The following is a 17360-nucleotide window of genomic DNA, read 5'->3' on the forward strand; positions in this document are numbered from 1 at the left end:
TCAAAGACGTACGTCGTCGTAAACAAAATCTTCGTAGACGTAAACATTGTTGACGTCCGACATTGTAGACGTACGACATCGCAGACGTATGACATTGCAACATTGTCGACGTAATCATCAAAGACGTACGTCGTCGTAAACAAAATCTTCGTAGACGTAAACATTGTAGACGTCCGACATTGTAGACGTACGACATCGCAGACGTACGACATTGCAACATTGTCGACGTAATCATCAAAGACGTACGTCGTCGTAAACAAAATCTTCGTAGATGTAAACATTGTAAATGTACGCCATCGTAGACATAAACAAGGTGGACGTACTACATCGTAGACGTACGACATCGTAAATATAATCATATTAGACATAATCATCGTAGGCTTAAACATTGTCGACGTAATCATCGTAGATGTACAACTTCTTAGATGTACGACATCGTTAACATAATCATCGTAGACGCAAACATCGTAGACGTTAAGGGGCGGTCTCTCGTGTCACATACGAAGTTAAGAGGTGATCGGTCATTGCATGGCGAAGTTACAGAGCACCTATTTTAATCATTAGAACTGCCCCTGAAAGTATATATATTATAGTATAGTATATATATGTATATATATATATACATATATATATGTATATATATATATATATATATTGTTATGGTGCTAAAATGGTGAAGAGTCGCTGCTATCAACAAAACACTTACCTGACAGGAAATGAGCCGAAGAAATTCGGATGTTGTCCAGATTTTAGCCTCGTAGCTCCTGGTTTAGCTTTAGCTTTAGCTTTAGCTAACCCGTTAAGCACAAGCGCCGCCTTTCCTCTGATAACTTTTGACATTGTTCTCCTTTATTTGTTAACTTAACTGTTAGTAGTCTATAAAACTCAAATGACAGATTAGTGCGGCCAAAAACACGGCAATAGTTCATCATTTCCTTCCGTTCGACGTTCGGGAGTTCGCTTTGTTTACCTGCGCAGTACCTCCAAAATGGCGACTTCCGGTTGGATGACGCGGTGATGACGCGCCGTGAAAACCCTCTATAATAAAATAGGGATTTCCTCAAATCAGTTTGTAAATCAGGTTTTATGACGTCATCAGTCGGTCGAATGTTGTTACCAACATTTAAAATGAACATAAAAAAAATCATAAAAACATCCTGAGTAGACAGGAAGTTGCACGCGCGCTGTAACCTCGTTTTTTGTCAGGTAAACTCAGATTTAAACTTTTATAACTGACTAGTTCAAGTCAAATTCAAACATGGATAAGTTATAAGTTTTGTTTTAGTGTTTTTTTTTTTTTTGTTTTTTTTAACAGCTGTTAGAAAGTGTCACAACTTTTGTGGAAATCACTGAGTCACAGGTCGATCCACGAGATCTGCAGCGAGCGCAGTTTCTAAAACACACACACGCACGCGCGCACACGCGCACACACACACGCACACACACACACACACGGACAGAACCGTGTCCTCCACGGTCTTACCGTACCAGAGAATCCAGCAGCATGTTTCAGTCTCTGTCTTCACTTCACTTCATTCCAGCGGAGAAAGAGAATCAGAGCGCGAGCTGCGACACACACACACACACACACACACACTCTGTCCTTCACACACACACACACACACACACATACACACACTCTGGTCCCACACACACACTCTGGTCCCTCACACACACCCATATAACACACACTGTGCTGCTGCTGCTCTGTGAGCCACAGCTCCAACACACACACACACACACACACACACACACTGACACACACACATACACACACACACTGACACACACACATACACACACGCTATCTGTGACGTCATGGTGGCAGCTGGAACAAGAGCGCGTCACTCAGAGTTCGACACAAACCGCAGGAGAGTTTTTATAATAATAATAATAAAACACGAAAATAAAAATAACAATTAAAAGGCAAAAATAATCCTAGAAATGTGTAAAGTACACATTTAAAGAGACACTGACACGTGTGATGTGAGCGCCCCCTGCTGCTGAGGAGCAGCTAACAAAATAATCTACGTCTGCGATCATGTCTACGTCACACGGTCACGTCTTTATCTCACTGTGAGACAGGAAACGGAAGTTTGTCACTTAAACATCGTAAACGTAAACATCGTAAACGTAAACATCGTAGACGGAAACATCGTAGACGGAAACATCGTAGACGTAAACATCGTAGACGTAAACATAGTAGACGTACGACATCGTAGACGTACGACATCGAAGACGTACGACATTGTAGATGTACAACATCGTTGATGTAAACATCGTAGACTTAAACGTACTTCATTGTAGATGTACAACATCATAGACGTAAACATCATAGATGTACGACATCGCAAACATAAACATTGTAGATGTACGACATCGTTGACATAAACATCGTAGACGTAAACATCGTAGACATACAACATCATAGACGTAAACATCATAGATGAACGACATCGTAGACATATGACATCGTAGACGTAAACATTATAGATGTACGACATCATAAACGTAAACATCGTAGATGTACAACATCGTAGGAGTAAACATCATAGACGTAAACATCGTAGACGTACGACATCATAGACGTAAATATCGTAGACGGACGACATCGTAGACGTACGACATCGTAGATGTACAACATCGTTGATGTAAACATCGTAGACTTAAACGTACGTCATCGTAGATGTACAACATTGTAGATGTAAACATCGTAAATGTACGACATCGCAAACATAAACATTGTAGATGTACGACATCGTTGACGTAAACATCATAGATGTACGACATCATAGACGTAAACATTGTAGACGCTCGACATTGTAGGTGTAAACATTGTAGACGTAAACATCATAGATGTACGACATCATAAACGTCAACATCGTAGATGTACAACATCGTAGTAGTAAACATTGTAGACGTAAACATCGTGGACGTAAACATCGTAGACGTGCAACATCGTAGATGTACGACATCGTAGAAGTAAACATCATAGACGTAAACATCGTAGATGTACGACATCGTAGAAGTAAACATCATAGACGTAAACATCGTCGGCGCATGACATCGTAGACGTAAACATCGTAGATGTACGACATCATTGACATAAACATCGTAGATGTACGACATCATTGACGTAAACATCGTAGATGTACGACATCGTAGACGTAAACCTCGTAGACATCGCGAGCGTACGATACCTTGTCACAGTGCTGTTGTTTGAGACACTGTGAAGAGGCAGCGTCGCCCCCTGCAGGACAAGGAAGAGAGGTTAATCTGCTCAGATCTCAGCATCATCATCACATGACATGAGTCTGATCTCTGCTGGGAACATTGTGTTCTGTGTGTCCACAGGAGGGGGGGGGCGCACACACACACACACACACACACACACACACACACACACACACACACACACCCCCCCCCCCCCCCCCCCCACACACACACACACACACACACACACACACACACACACACACACACACACACACACACACACACAGAGACAATGAAGCCTCAATGGTTTCATTCCTGAGATGATGATGGATTCACACACAGATTATCACAGATTATCACAGATTACTCTTCCATCCTGACCGACTGCCTATTGTGCTGGATTACGTATGTCGGTGTAATCTGCGATGGTGGTTAAAAATCGTAAAACATCGTAAACATAATCATCGTAGGTTGTAAACATCGTAGATGTACGACACCGTAGACGTAGGACATCGTAGATGTAAACATCGTAGATGTAATCATCGTAGACGTATGATATGGTAGATGTAAACATCGTAGACGTACGACATCGTAGATGTAAACATTGTAGACGTATGATATCGTAGACGTACGGCATCGTAGACGTACGACATCGTAGACGTACGAACTTGTAGACGTACGACATTGTAGACATAATTATCGTAGACTTACGACATCTTAGACGTACGACATCTTAGACGTAAACATGGTGCGTTAGCGTTAAGGGCGGTCTCTCGTGTCACGTATGAAGTTTCGAGACGATCTGTCATTGCATGACGGAGTTACAGAGCACTTCCTGTTTCGCGGAGAATGGATGAAATTCGATGGTTGCCGTGGACACGCCCCCTTTTGAGTCCGCAAAAACCTTTCGATAACTTTTTTTTGCCTTTGATGTGTTTTATTACAAAATATCGGGGGGAATTACGATAAACGTGCTTGGATGCGTTCATTCATTTTTACGAGAAAAAAAGAGGATTTAACCCTGAGTGACAGCTCATCACTTTACATGGACTTCCTGTACGGGTCACACACACACACACACACACACACACACACACACACACACACACACACACACACACACACACACACACACACACACACACACACACTGCTGAAGCAGCACAAACAGAGCAGTGATGATGTAACACAGACACAGAGTGTCCACATGTGTCCACTCTGTGTCTGTGTGGACGAAATATTCTCTACATTATCTTTAAGAACACGTTCACGTCTTTATCTTTAGCTTTTAAAAGGAAACTGAAGTTTATAAACCACTCACTCTCCCACACCAAAGTCCATAGAGAAAACCAGTGGAGCTGCTGGTCCTCTGCTGCCTCGTGTGGTCACTTTGTGTCACTGAGGTCAATCTGAATAAAGCTGAATTGACTAAAAGTGATGGAGGCAGCAGTGGATCAACAACTCCTGTAAACTCCTGTGTGCTGTGATGTTAAAATCACTGGTTTACTCTATGGACTTCGGTGTGGGAGAGTGAGTGACTTTGGTGTGGGAGAGTGAGTGACTTTGGTGTGGGAGAGTGAGTGACTTTGGTGTGAGAGAGTGAGAGACTTTGGTATGAGAGAGTGAGAGACTTTGGTGTGGGAGAGTGAGTGACTTTGGTGTGAGAGAGTGAGTGACTTTGGTGTGAGAGCGTGAGTGACTTTGGTGTGAGAGCGTGAGTTTGGTGTGAGAGACTTGTGTGAGAGAGTGAGAGACTTTGGTGTGAGAGAGTGAGTGACTTTGGTGTGGGAGAGTGAGTGACTTTGGTGTGGGAGAGTGAGTGACTTTGGTGTGGGAGAGTGAGTGACTTTGGTGTGGGAGAGTGAGTGACTTTGGTGTGGGAGAGTGAGTGACTTTGGTGTGAGAGAGTGAGTGACTTTGGTGTGAGAGAATGAGTGACTTTGGTGTGGGAGAGTGAGTGACTTTGGTGTGGGAGAGTGAGTGACTTTGGTGTAGGAGAGTGAGTGACTTTGGTGTGAGACAGTGAGTGACTTTGGTGTGGGAGAGTGAGTGTGAGGTAGAGATCGTAGACGTTAACAGTCGGGTTTTTCTGGTGTTAGTGTCTTAGACCTGTGTTTCCTGTCAGACCAGCAGGGGGCGCTCACAGTCACAGTGACTGTGTGAGGTCTGAAGTTCATGTGACATCAGAGTTTGTTTGAATCCAGGAAAAGTGATGAACTTTGGACAAAGTTAATATTTACTAATGCCACACACACACACACACACACACACGCACGCACGCACGCACGCACACACACACACACACACACACACACACACACACACACACACACACACACACACACACTCTCCCACACAGTTTTACTACCTCATCATCAGCGCCCCCTGCTGTTCATCAGCGCTGTTTTTTCTCCACGATCTTATAATTTTATTTTATTATTTTATTATTTTTATTATTCATATATAATATAATATAATATAATATAATATAATATAATATAATATAATATAATATAATATAATATAATATAATATAATATAATATAATATGATGTATTTATTTTTATATACATAAATCTTTTTATTGAAAAATCTAGGGTAATAACAATGATTTGTCAGCAAAGTAACAAAAGATCTTTTATTTTTTATATAATATAATATAATATAATATAATATAATATAATATAATATAATAAAATTTAACATAATATAATATAATATAATATAATATAATATAATATAATATAATATAATATAATATAATATAATATAATATAATATAATATAATATAATATAATATAATATAATATAATATAATATAATATAATATAATATAGTGTGTTCACAGCTTCTGTCCAGCAGAGGGCAGCAACGTGTCTTCTTGAAATAAGATGTGAGGAAACAAAAACTAATGTTTATGAAAAGGTTTTTTGTTTTTTTTTAATATGCACACCTGACCACAGTGTGTGTGTGTGTGTGTGTGTGTGTTTTTTATTTTTATTTTTTTTACTGACTTTCTCTCTGGACTTTGGTGTGGGAGAGTGAGTGGTTTAGACGCAGGGACCCCCCGGACGGTAAAGTGACAAAGTCGTTTTAGTTTCAGTCGTCAATTACGTGCGCGTCACACACACACACACACACACACACACACACACACACACACACACACACACACACACACACACACACACACACACACACACACACACAGTGAAGCAGGTGTTGCTGTTGCCTAGCAACAGTGTTCTCACACACTTTATATGTGTTTCCAAAAAAGTGAGCCAAAAATGATCAGCATCACAAACACAAACTGTGAGTGAAGGAACAGGTGAGTGTTTGGTCACATGACCTTTGACCTGATTCTCTATCAGAGCAGAACCTTAGTCTCTGTGTGTGTGTGTGTGTGTGTGTGTGTGTGTGTGTGTGTGTGTGTGTGTGTGTGTGTGTGTGTGTGTGTGTGTGTGTGTGTGTGAGTCTCTCTCTGGAAACTGACGTTTGTAAACCACTCACTCTCCCACACCAAATCCCATAGAGAAAACCAGTGATTTTAGCTCACAGGGACACAGGAGCTGCTGGTCCTCTGCTGCCTCGTGTGGTCACTTTGTGTCACTGAGTTAAGTCTAAAGTAAATATTTTAAAAGCTGAATTCACTAAAATCAGTCATTGTAAGTTAGTGATGGAGGCAGCAGTGGATCAATGGACTTTGGTGTGGGAGAGTGAGTGACTTTGGTGTGGGAGAGTGAGTGACTTTGGTGTGGGAGAGTGAGTGACTTTGGTGTGAGAGAGTGAGTGACTTTGGTGTGGGAGAGTGAGTGACTTTGGTGTGGGAGAGTGAGTGACTTTGGTGTGGGAGAGTGAGTGGTTTGTGATGTTCATGTTTTCTCTGTCTTAGATTCAACAGTTTAATGTCAGAGACAGAATCAGCTCCAGTTGACACTCGTCTCCTCCCATCAGTTTGTTTGTCCAGTGGTTTAATATTTAACACACACACACACACACACACACACACACACACACACACACACACACACACACACACACACACACACACACACACACCCTCTCTCCGTCTCATCAGCGTCTTTTCTATCGAGCACAGAGATGGGACCTCGGACAGCAGGTGAGGACAAAAGTCTCCGTCCACTTTCATCAACAAGGGTTTAACGTGCTGAGGTCAGAGGTCAGGGGTCAGGGGTCAGAGGTCAGGGGTCAGAGGTCAGGGGCGTGTCACTGTTGTTTCCTGAGGACCTCAGGTTTCAGAGTCAGGAGATCAGGGATGATCTGTGAACTGTGCTTTGACGTCCACCGTCAGACTGACTGCCAAATAGTGAGCTGTTCTATTTGTACTAACAGACCGACTGCCAAATAGTGAGCTGTTCTATTTGTACTAACAGACCGACTGCCAAATAGTGAGCTGATCTATTTGTACTAACAGACCGACTGCCAAATAGTGAGCTGTTCTATTTGTACTAACAGACCGACTGCCAAATAGTGAGCTGTTCTATTTGTACTAACAGACCGACTGCCAAATAGTGAGCTGTTCTATTTGTACTAACAGACCGACTGCCAAATAGTGAGCTGATCTATTTGTACTAACAGACCGACTGCCAAATAGTGAGCTGTTCTATTTGTACTAACAGACCGACTGCCAAATAGTGAGCTGTTCTATTTGTACTAACAGACCGACTGCCAAATAGTGAGCTGTTCTATTTGTACTAACAGACCGACTGCCAAATAGTGAGCTGATCCACACGTGGAAGAATTTCAAAGAAAATATAAATTAATCTCACATCAACCTTTGATCTGGAGACAATGTGAATTATTTCATTATGTTTATATGTTTATATTTTTAAATGTTTATATGTTTATATTTTATATTTTTACATGTTTATATGTTCACATGTTAATATGTTTACATGTTTATATGTTTACATGTTTATATGTTTGTATATGTACATGTTTATATGTTTATATGTTTACATGTTTATATGTTTGTGTATGTACATGTTTATATGTTTACATGTTTATATGTGTATATATTTGTATGTTTATGTTTACATGTTGTTTTGATGTTCATGTTTATGTTGTTTATATGTTCTTTACATGTTTGTATGTTGTTGTTTACATTACATCGTGTCATCGTTTGTCACACATTAAACACAAACTATGGTTTATGGTTGAGTTACCATGGTTACAAAGAGGAAGTTGTGAGTGAATTATTGTCTTTGACAGGAAGTGTTGTTGTCATGTGATTGTTTACAGTGTCATAAAACCAGTGTGTGTGCGTGTGTGTGTGTGTGTGTGTGTGTGTGTGTGTGTGTGTGTGTGTGTGTGTGTGTGTGTGTGTGTGTGGATAAGAGTTAAAATGAGAAACTGCAAGAGTTCTAAAATCAGAGTCATGTGAATAAAAGAAGAGGAGATTTACAGACAGAGAATGAACTGATATGACACAGAAAAACACAAGGAAAAACGTAAATCTACGTCACATGATCAAAGGGGGGGGGGGGGGCAGACTCTGTCTAACACAGAAATTTACCATCATAATAGTCGACATCGCCCTGAACAAGGATCCTTTGTAAATATTTGAAAAACTCTTAAGGAATAATTTTAATGAATTTTTGAAAATCATGAAATTATCCATTTTCCTTAATGCACTTTGACAGTGAGCTGAGTTTCTTTGAAAAAATAAAAAGTATCTCAGAATGACTTGAAATTCACCATCATAATAGTCGACATCGCCCTGAACAAGGATCCTTTGAAAATATTTGAAAAACTCTTAAGTAATAATTTTAATTAATTTTTGAAAATCATGAAATTATCCATTAGTCCTGATGCACTTTGACAGTGAGCTGAGTTTCTTTGAAAAAATAAAAAGTATCTCAGAATGACTTGAAATTCACCATCATAATAGTCGACATCGCCCTGAACAAGGATCCTTTGAAAATATTTGAAAAACTCTTAAGTAATAATTTTAATTAATTTTTGAAAATCATGAAATTATCCATTAGTCCTGATGCACTTTGACAGTGAGCTGAGTTTCTTTGAAAAAATAAAAAGTATCTCAGAATGACTTGAAATTCACCATCATAATAGTCGACATCGCCCTGAACAAGGATCTGTTGAAAATATTCTCAAATCTCTTAAGGAATAATTTTAATGAATTTTTGAAAATCATGAAATGATCCATTTGCCCTGATGCACTTTGACAGTGAGCTGAGTTTCTTTGAAAAAATAAAAAGTATTTCGGAATGACTTGAAATTTACCATCATAATAGTCGGTATCGCCCTGAACAAGGATCAGCTGAAAATATTCTCAAATCTCTTAAGGAATAATTTTAATGAATTTTTGAAAATCATGAAATTATCCATTTGCCCTAATGCACTTTGACAGCGGTTTCTTCAAAAAAACAAAAAGTATCTCGGAATGACTTGAAATTTACCATCATAATAGTCGACATCGCCCTGAACAAGGATCAGTTGAAAATATTCGCAAATCTTTTAAGGAATAATTTTCATGAATTTTTGAAAATCATGAAATTATCCATTTGCCCTGATGCACTTTGACAGTGAGCTGAGTTTCTTCAAAAAAACAAAAAGTATCTCGGAATGACTTGAAATTTACCATCATAATAGTCGACATCGCCCTGAACAAGGATCCGTTGAAAATATTCTCAAATCTCTTAAGGAATAATTTTAATTAATTTTTGAAAATCATGAAATTATCCATTAGTCCTGATGCACTTTGACAGTGAGCTGAGTTTCTTCAAAAAAACAAAAAGTATCTCGGAATGACTTGAAATTTACCATCATAATAGTCGACATCACTCTGAACAAGGATCTGTTGAAAATATTCTCAAATCTCTTAAGGAATAATTTTAATGAATTTTTGAAAATTTGGAAATTATCAATTAGTCCTGATGCACTTTGACAGTGAGCTGAGTTTCTTTAAAAAAATAAAAAGTATCTCGGAATGACTTGAAATTTACCGTCATAATAGTCGGTATCGCTTTGAACAAGGATCAGTTGAAAATATTCTCAAATCTCTTAAGGAATAATTTTAATAAATTTTTGAAAATCATGAAATTATCCATTTGCCCTGATGCACTTTGACAGCGGTTTCTTCAAAAAAACAAAAAGTATCTCGGAATGACTTGAAATTTACCATCATAATAGTCGACATCGCCCTGAACAAGGATCTGTTGAAAATATTCTCAAATCTCTTAAGGAATAATTTTAATGAATTTTTGAAAATTTGGAAATTATCCATTAGTCCTGATGCACTTTGACAGTGAGCTGAGTTTCTTTAAAAAAATAAAAAGTATCTCGGAATGACTTGAAATTTACCATCATAATAGTCGACATCGCCCTGAACAAGGATCTGTTGAAAATATTCTCAAATCTCTTAAGGAATAATTTTAATGAATTTTTGAAAATCATGAAATGATCCATTTGCCCTGATGCACTTTGACAGTGAGCTGAGTTTCTTTGAAAAAATAAAAAGTATCTCAGAATGACTTGAAATTCACCATCATAATAGTCGACATCGCCCTGAACAAGGATCCTTTGAAAATATTTGAAAAACTCTTAAGTAATCATTTTAATGAATTTTTGAAAATCATGAAATTATCCATTAGTCCTGATGCACTTTGACAGTGAGCTGAGTTTCTTTGAAAAAACAAAAAGTATCTCGGAATGACTTGAAATTCACCATCATAATAGTCTGCATCACCCTGAACAAGGATCCGTTGAAAATATTCTCAAATCTCTTAAGGAATAATTTTAATGAATTTTTGAAAATCATGAAATTATCCATTTGCCCTAATGCACTTTGACAGCGGTTTCTTCAAAAAAACAAAAAGTATCTCGGAATGACTTGAAAATTACCATCGTAATAGTCGACATCGCCCTGAACAAGGATCCGTTGAAAATATTCGCAAATCTCTTAAGGAATAATTTTAATTAATTTTTGAAAATTTGGAAATTATCCATTAGTCCTGATGCACTTTGACAGTGAGCTGAGTTTCTTTAAAAAAATAAAAAGTATCTCGGAATGACTTGAAAATTACCATCGTAATAGTCGACATCACCCTGAACAAGGATCCGTTGAAAATATTCGCAAATCTCTTAAGGAATAATTTTAATGAATTTTTGAAAATCATGAAATGATCCATTTGCCCTGATGCACTTTGACAGTGAGCTGAGTTTCTTCAAAAAAACAAAAAGTATCTCGGAATGACTTGAAATTTACCATCATAATAGTCGACATCGCCCTGAACAAGGATCAGCTGAAAATATTCTCAAATCTCTTAAGGAATAATTTTAATGAATTTTTGAAAATCATGAAATTATCCATTTTCCTTAATGCACTTTGACAGTGAGCTGAGTTTCTTTGAAAAAATAAAAAGTATCTCAGAATGACTTGAAATTCACCATCATAATAGTCGACATCGCCCTGAACAAGGATCTGTTGAAAATATTCTCAAATCTCTTAAGGAATAATTTTAATGAATTTTTGAAAATTTGGAAATTATCCATTAGTCCTGATGCACTTTGACAGTGAGCTGAGTTTCTTTAAAAAAATAAAAAGTATCTCGGAATGACTTGAAATTTACCGTCATAATAGTCGGTATCGCTTTGAACAAGGATCAGTTGAAAATATTCTCAAATCTCTTAAGGAATAATTTTAATAAATTTTTGAAAATCATGAAATTATCCATTTGCCCTGATGCACTTTGACAGCGGTTTCTTCAAAAAAACAAAAAGTATCTCGGAATGACTTGAAATTTACCATCATAAAAGTCGACATCGCCCTGAACAAGGATCTGTTGAAAATATTCGCAAATCTCTTAAGGAATAATTTCAATGAATTTTTGAAAATCAGGAAATTACCCATTTGCTAACTCAGTGACACAAATTGACCACACGAGGCAGCAGTAGACCAGCAGCTCCTGTGTCCCTGTGAGCTAAAATCACTGATTTTCACTATGGTCTTTGGTGTGGGAGAGTGAGTGTTTTCATTAAAGCATCGAACGTTAAATATTTATTTAGACTAATTAAAAAGAACAGCTGATGTGTCCTCTGATGTCACATGGGGGGGGGGGGGCTCTGTCTGTTTGATTTTCTTATCGAACGTCAAACACAGGAAGTTAAAGTGTGTCAGTGTCATTTCCTGTCTCTCTCTCTCTCTCTCTCCATCAGTCACTTCCTCTAAGGAGGTGAAGGCGTCGGTCAGAGGCGGAGCTCGGCTGAGGAGCAGCAGTGATGGGAGCAGGTACAGCAGGAGAGAGGTTGGCTCCTCCCCCTCTTTATGCTCCTCCTCCTCACCTGTGCTCTTCAACCCCAAATCAGGTTAAAAAACAAACATAAAACACTGTGAGCTTTGACCTTTAATGACAAAGTTTATTTGTTAAAATGTAAAAACTACGATGATTTACTGGTGAATCTTCTTCCTCTCTTTAGTTCTGAAGAGGCCGGTGAGCACTGACGAGCTGCAGACACCAGGGGGCCCCTACGTCAAAAAGACCTTCACTGTACGTTTGCGTTAACTGTACGTTTGCGTTAACTGTACGTTTGCGTTAACTGCACGTTTGCGTTAACTGTACGTTTACGTTAACTGTAAATTTACGTTAACTGTAAGTTTACGTTAACTGTACGTTTACATTAACTGCACGCTAACGTTAACTGTAAGTTTACGTTATCTGTACATTTACGTTTACTGTACGCTTACGTTACCTGTACGCTTATATTAACTTTACTTTAACTGTACATTTATGTTAACTGTACGTTTACGTTCACTGTGCGTTTACGTTAACTGTATGTTTACATGAACTATACGCTTATGATAACTATACGTTTACGTTAACTGTATGTCTACGTGAACTGTAAATTTATATTAACTGTACATTTACGTTGCCTGTACGCTTATGTTAACTGTACTTTAATTGTACGTTAACTGTACACTTACGTTAACTATACGTTTACGTTTACTGTACATTAACTGTACGTTTACGTTAACTGTATGTTTACGTGAACTGTAAATTTATATTCACTGTACATTTACGTTAACAGTACGCTTACGTTAACTATACGTTTACGCTAACTGTACTTTAATTGTACGTTAACTGTACACTTACGTTAACTATACGTTTACGCTAACTGTACGCTTACGTTAACTGTACGTTTACGTTAACTGTACGTTTACGTTAACTGTGCGTTTACGTTAACTGTATGTTTACATTAACTGTATGTTTTATGTGAACTTTACATTTATATTCACTGTACATTTACGTTAACTGTACGTTTGTGCTAACTGTACATTTACGTTCACTCTATGTTTACGTTAACTGCACGTTTACGTTAACTGTACGCTTACGTTAAATATACATTTACCCTAACTGTACGTTTACATTAACTGTATGTTTATGTTTAGCTTCACGTTGATGTGAATTTTGTTTTAATGTGAATTTTCATTTTACACCACTAGATAATTTTTGTGTGCAATTTGTGCGATTTGTCGCTGTGCATCAATGTGTGTGTGTGTGTGTGTGTGTGTGTGTGCTTGCGTGTGTGTGTGTGTGTGTGTGTGTGTGTGTGTGTGTGTGTGTGTAGATCGTGGGTGACGCAGTGGGCTGGGGTTTCGTGGTCAGAGGAAATCGTCCGTGTCACGTTCAGGCCGTGGAGCCCAGTGGTCCGGCGGCTGCTGCAGGGATGAAGGTATGCATTGCATCATGGGAAACGTAGTTTCCGCGGATACTTTTATCCGCGAACTGTCCCTTTAACGACGTGAACACATGAATGTCGCAGGTCTGTCAGTTTGTCGTGTCGGTTAACGGACACAACGTCCTGGAGCTGGATTACCGGAGCGTGAGTCACCTGATCCTGACCGGACCCCGGACTGTGGTGATGGAGGTGATGGAGGAGACCGACCACTGAGGGGCGACAGAGAGCTCACACTCCACACTTTACTGGAACACTTGATTTTCTTTTTTCGAGAAATGTCTGTTGTACATATGCCAGGCCTGTATGTGGCGCTCTAACGCTGCCGCGGAAAAACCCTAAAAAGTTCGGAATAAGCCGTAAACCGTGTGCGTAAAGTTTTAAAGTGTTAGATTAGAGAGGTGGCGCTATGACATCACTCCTATAATCTGACATGACACAAAACTTTTGCGGATTTTTCCTCGACCCATTAAAGTCTTTACGACTTTAAATCTTTAATGATTTTTGACTGACACAAAAATATTTGTTGTGAATTCAAAAGTTGACCATAAACCTTAAAACTTACACACTGGACCTTTAATTTGACCTGGAAAAAACATTATTTTATTTAAATTATTTTATTTAAAAAATTATATAATTTAATCTAATAATTTTATCTAGAGCTAAAACTAAAGCTAAAACTGAAGCTAAAGCTAAAGATAAAACTGAAGCTAAAGCTAAAGATAAAACTGAAGCTAAAACTAAAGCTAAAACTGAAGCTAAAGCTAAAACTAAAGCTAAAGATAAAACTGAAGCTAAAGCTAAAGATAAAACTGAAATTAAAAATAAAACTGAAGCTAAAGATAAAACTGAAGCTAAAGCTAAAGATAAAACTGAAGCTAAAGCTAAAGATAAAACTGAAGCTAAAGCTAATGCTAAAGCTAAAGCAAAACTAAAGATAAAATTGAAGCTAAAGTTAAAGACAAAAGTGAAGCTAAAGATAAAACTGAAGCTAAAGCTAAAGATAAAACTGAAGCTAAAACTAAAGCTAAAGCTAATGCTTAAGCTAAAGCTAAAACTTAAGATAAAACTGAAGCTAAAGATAAAACTGAAGCTAAAGCTAAAGCTAAATCTGTCATGATAAATACTCTGCACTGTGGACTCGTTACTGAGATATTTTCATATAATAACGTGATATTATTTCTGTTATTTTTGTACAGATTTTTATCGTAACTGTGTTTTTCGTCAGTAAATGAAATAAAGACGATTTATTCTCGACATTTTTTTTTCCCGTGGTGTTTCTTTAGTTTTTCATCATGAGACGTTTTTCAAAGTAGAAATAAGACAAATATATATACAGATATGTATATATGTATATCTATATGTATATAGATATATATATATATATTTGTCTTATTATTATATTATTATATATATATTATATTTATATAGTTTTAATAAAAATTATTTGTCAGTCAATATGTGATACATCAGTCACAAAAACACCTGAGGACGTCTTTGACCTTTGAACTCTGCACAGCTTTGTTGACAATATCACTGAAACAGCTGGTGACACACACACACACACACACACACACACACACACACACACACACACACACACACACACACACACACACACACACACACACACACACACACACACACACACACACACACACACACTGTTTACTTTTCCATCCATTCTCAGAAAGGAAGTGAGTGAAGTGTTTTGTTGTGAACTCTTATATTTTCACTTCATTCATAAAGAATCATCACGAGTACATCAGTGGTATGTGACTCATTGGGGGCGTGTCCTCGCTCTGACTGACGTTTACGGGCTCGTTAATAAAAGGTCAGAGGTCAAAGGTCACGTGAGAGGTTATTAACGTTTGGAATGAGACTCAGGGGCTGCGTTCCATTTGTGTCAGGATCACAGACGCTCGCTGAAGCGTAGGTGTGATCCACAAGGACCAGGACCAGGACCAGGACCAGGACCAGGACCAGGACCAGGACCAGGACCAGGACCAGGACCAGGACCGCGGCGGCGTTCCCATAAATTCCAGGGTATTTTCAGAAGATTCCAGGTGAGACGTTAGACTGTGAGCGTGTGGAGACACGTGATGATGATGATGATGATGATGATGATGATGATGTCATCACAGGTGAGCGCCAGCAAACACCATCATCATATATGTATATATACATATACATATATATAAATATACACATAAATATATACATACAGTATGGGTATACATGTATATATAGACACATATACATACACACATATATAAATATATATACATATATGTGTGTATAAATATACTGTATATACATATATACACACATATATGTAAATATACACATAAATATATACATACAGCATGGGTATAAATGTATATATACACACATACACACATATATAAATATATATAGATATATATGTTTATATCTATATATATCTATCTATATATAGATATATATACTGTATATACACTGACCACTTTATTAGGTACACCTATCCCTATTCAACTGTGTGTTTAGTATGTACACATGTGTATACATATGCTGTATATATATATATATACATATACACATATATTTATATATGTTTGGAGGACAAGAACAAAATGAGAATGTCCAGAATAATAAATAGAGGAAAACACAGGTGAAGCTGAAGATCATATAAAAGTGTCCTCTGGATGGCGCTGCAGAGCTGCTACAGTCAAAGTGTCTGTTTGTTGTTGATGAGTTTTTAAATGACGACAGTAAAGATGATGATAATAATTATAATAATTATAATAAACTACAGTTTGATTAAAAACAGATGTCGCTGTAAAACTTTACGACGTCTTTATTGTTTTTGAGCATTTTTCCTTTTCTTTATCTAACGTTTGTGTTTATTTTCAAACGCACAAACAAACAAAAGTGACATCAGGACGTTAAAGATTCATCGTTTACACAAAACCTTTGATGTTTTTTGAACAAACTGAAAGACTTTATTTCACTATTTATGATTATTATAAAACAAACATTTATAAACTGACTTCATTTAACAACTTCATACATTTTCATTCAAAAGTAATAGTTTATACTTTATATTTTAAATATATAGTTATATATATGTGTGTATATACACACACACACACACACATATATATATATATATATATATTTATACAAAAAATATTGTACATATTTTGAGATGTCAGTAAGGTTCAATTTACGCTCCCTTACTTTACAAAAAATAAAATAATAAAATATAACATTTTAAACTTTTTAAAAATATATATCATATTAAGATAATATATAGTTGAACAGCCAATAGGAGGCAGTTTCAGCAGCAGCAGCAGCAGCAGCAGCATCAGCAGCAGCATCATAAGCAGCAGCAGCATCATAAGCAGCAGCAGCATAAGCAGCAGCAGCAGCAGCATCATAAGCAGCA

At 37.4% G+C, this 17360-nt stretch overlaps 1 protein-coding gene across 1 annotated transcript; it reads left to right on the forward strand.

Annotated features, from left to right (window-relative positions):
* Window positions 1–7318: 7318 nt before the first annotated feature.
* LOC310935704 (DEP domain-containing mTOR-interacting protein-like) lies at window positions 7319–14149 on the forward strand (the record flags this gene model as incomplete). Its single annotated transcript, XM_083899638.1, has 5 exons — window positions 7319–7337; window positions 12416–12565; window positions 12677–12747; window positions 13826–13930; window positions 14021–14149. 5 exons carry the CDS (start codon window positions 7319–7321, stop codon window positions 14147–14149), a joined length of 474 nt encoding a protein of 157 aa, XP_083755764.1.
* Between the last annotated feature and the right edge of the window lie 3211 nt (window positions 14150–17360).

Source organism: Microchirus variegatus, assembly GCF_963457635.1.
Source record: "Microchirus variegatus genome assembly, chromosome: 13".
NCBI lineage: Eukaryota > Metazoa > Chordata > Actinopteri > Pleuronectiformes > Soleidae > Microchirus > Microchirus variegatus.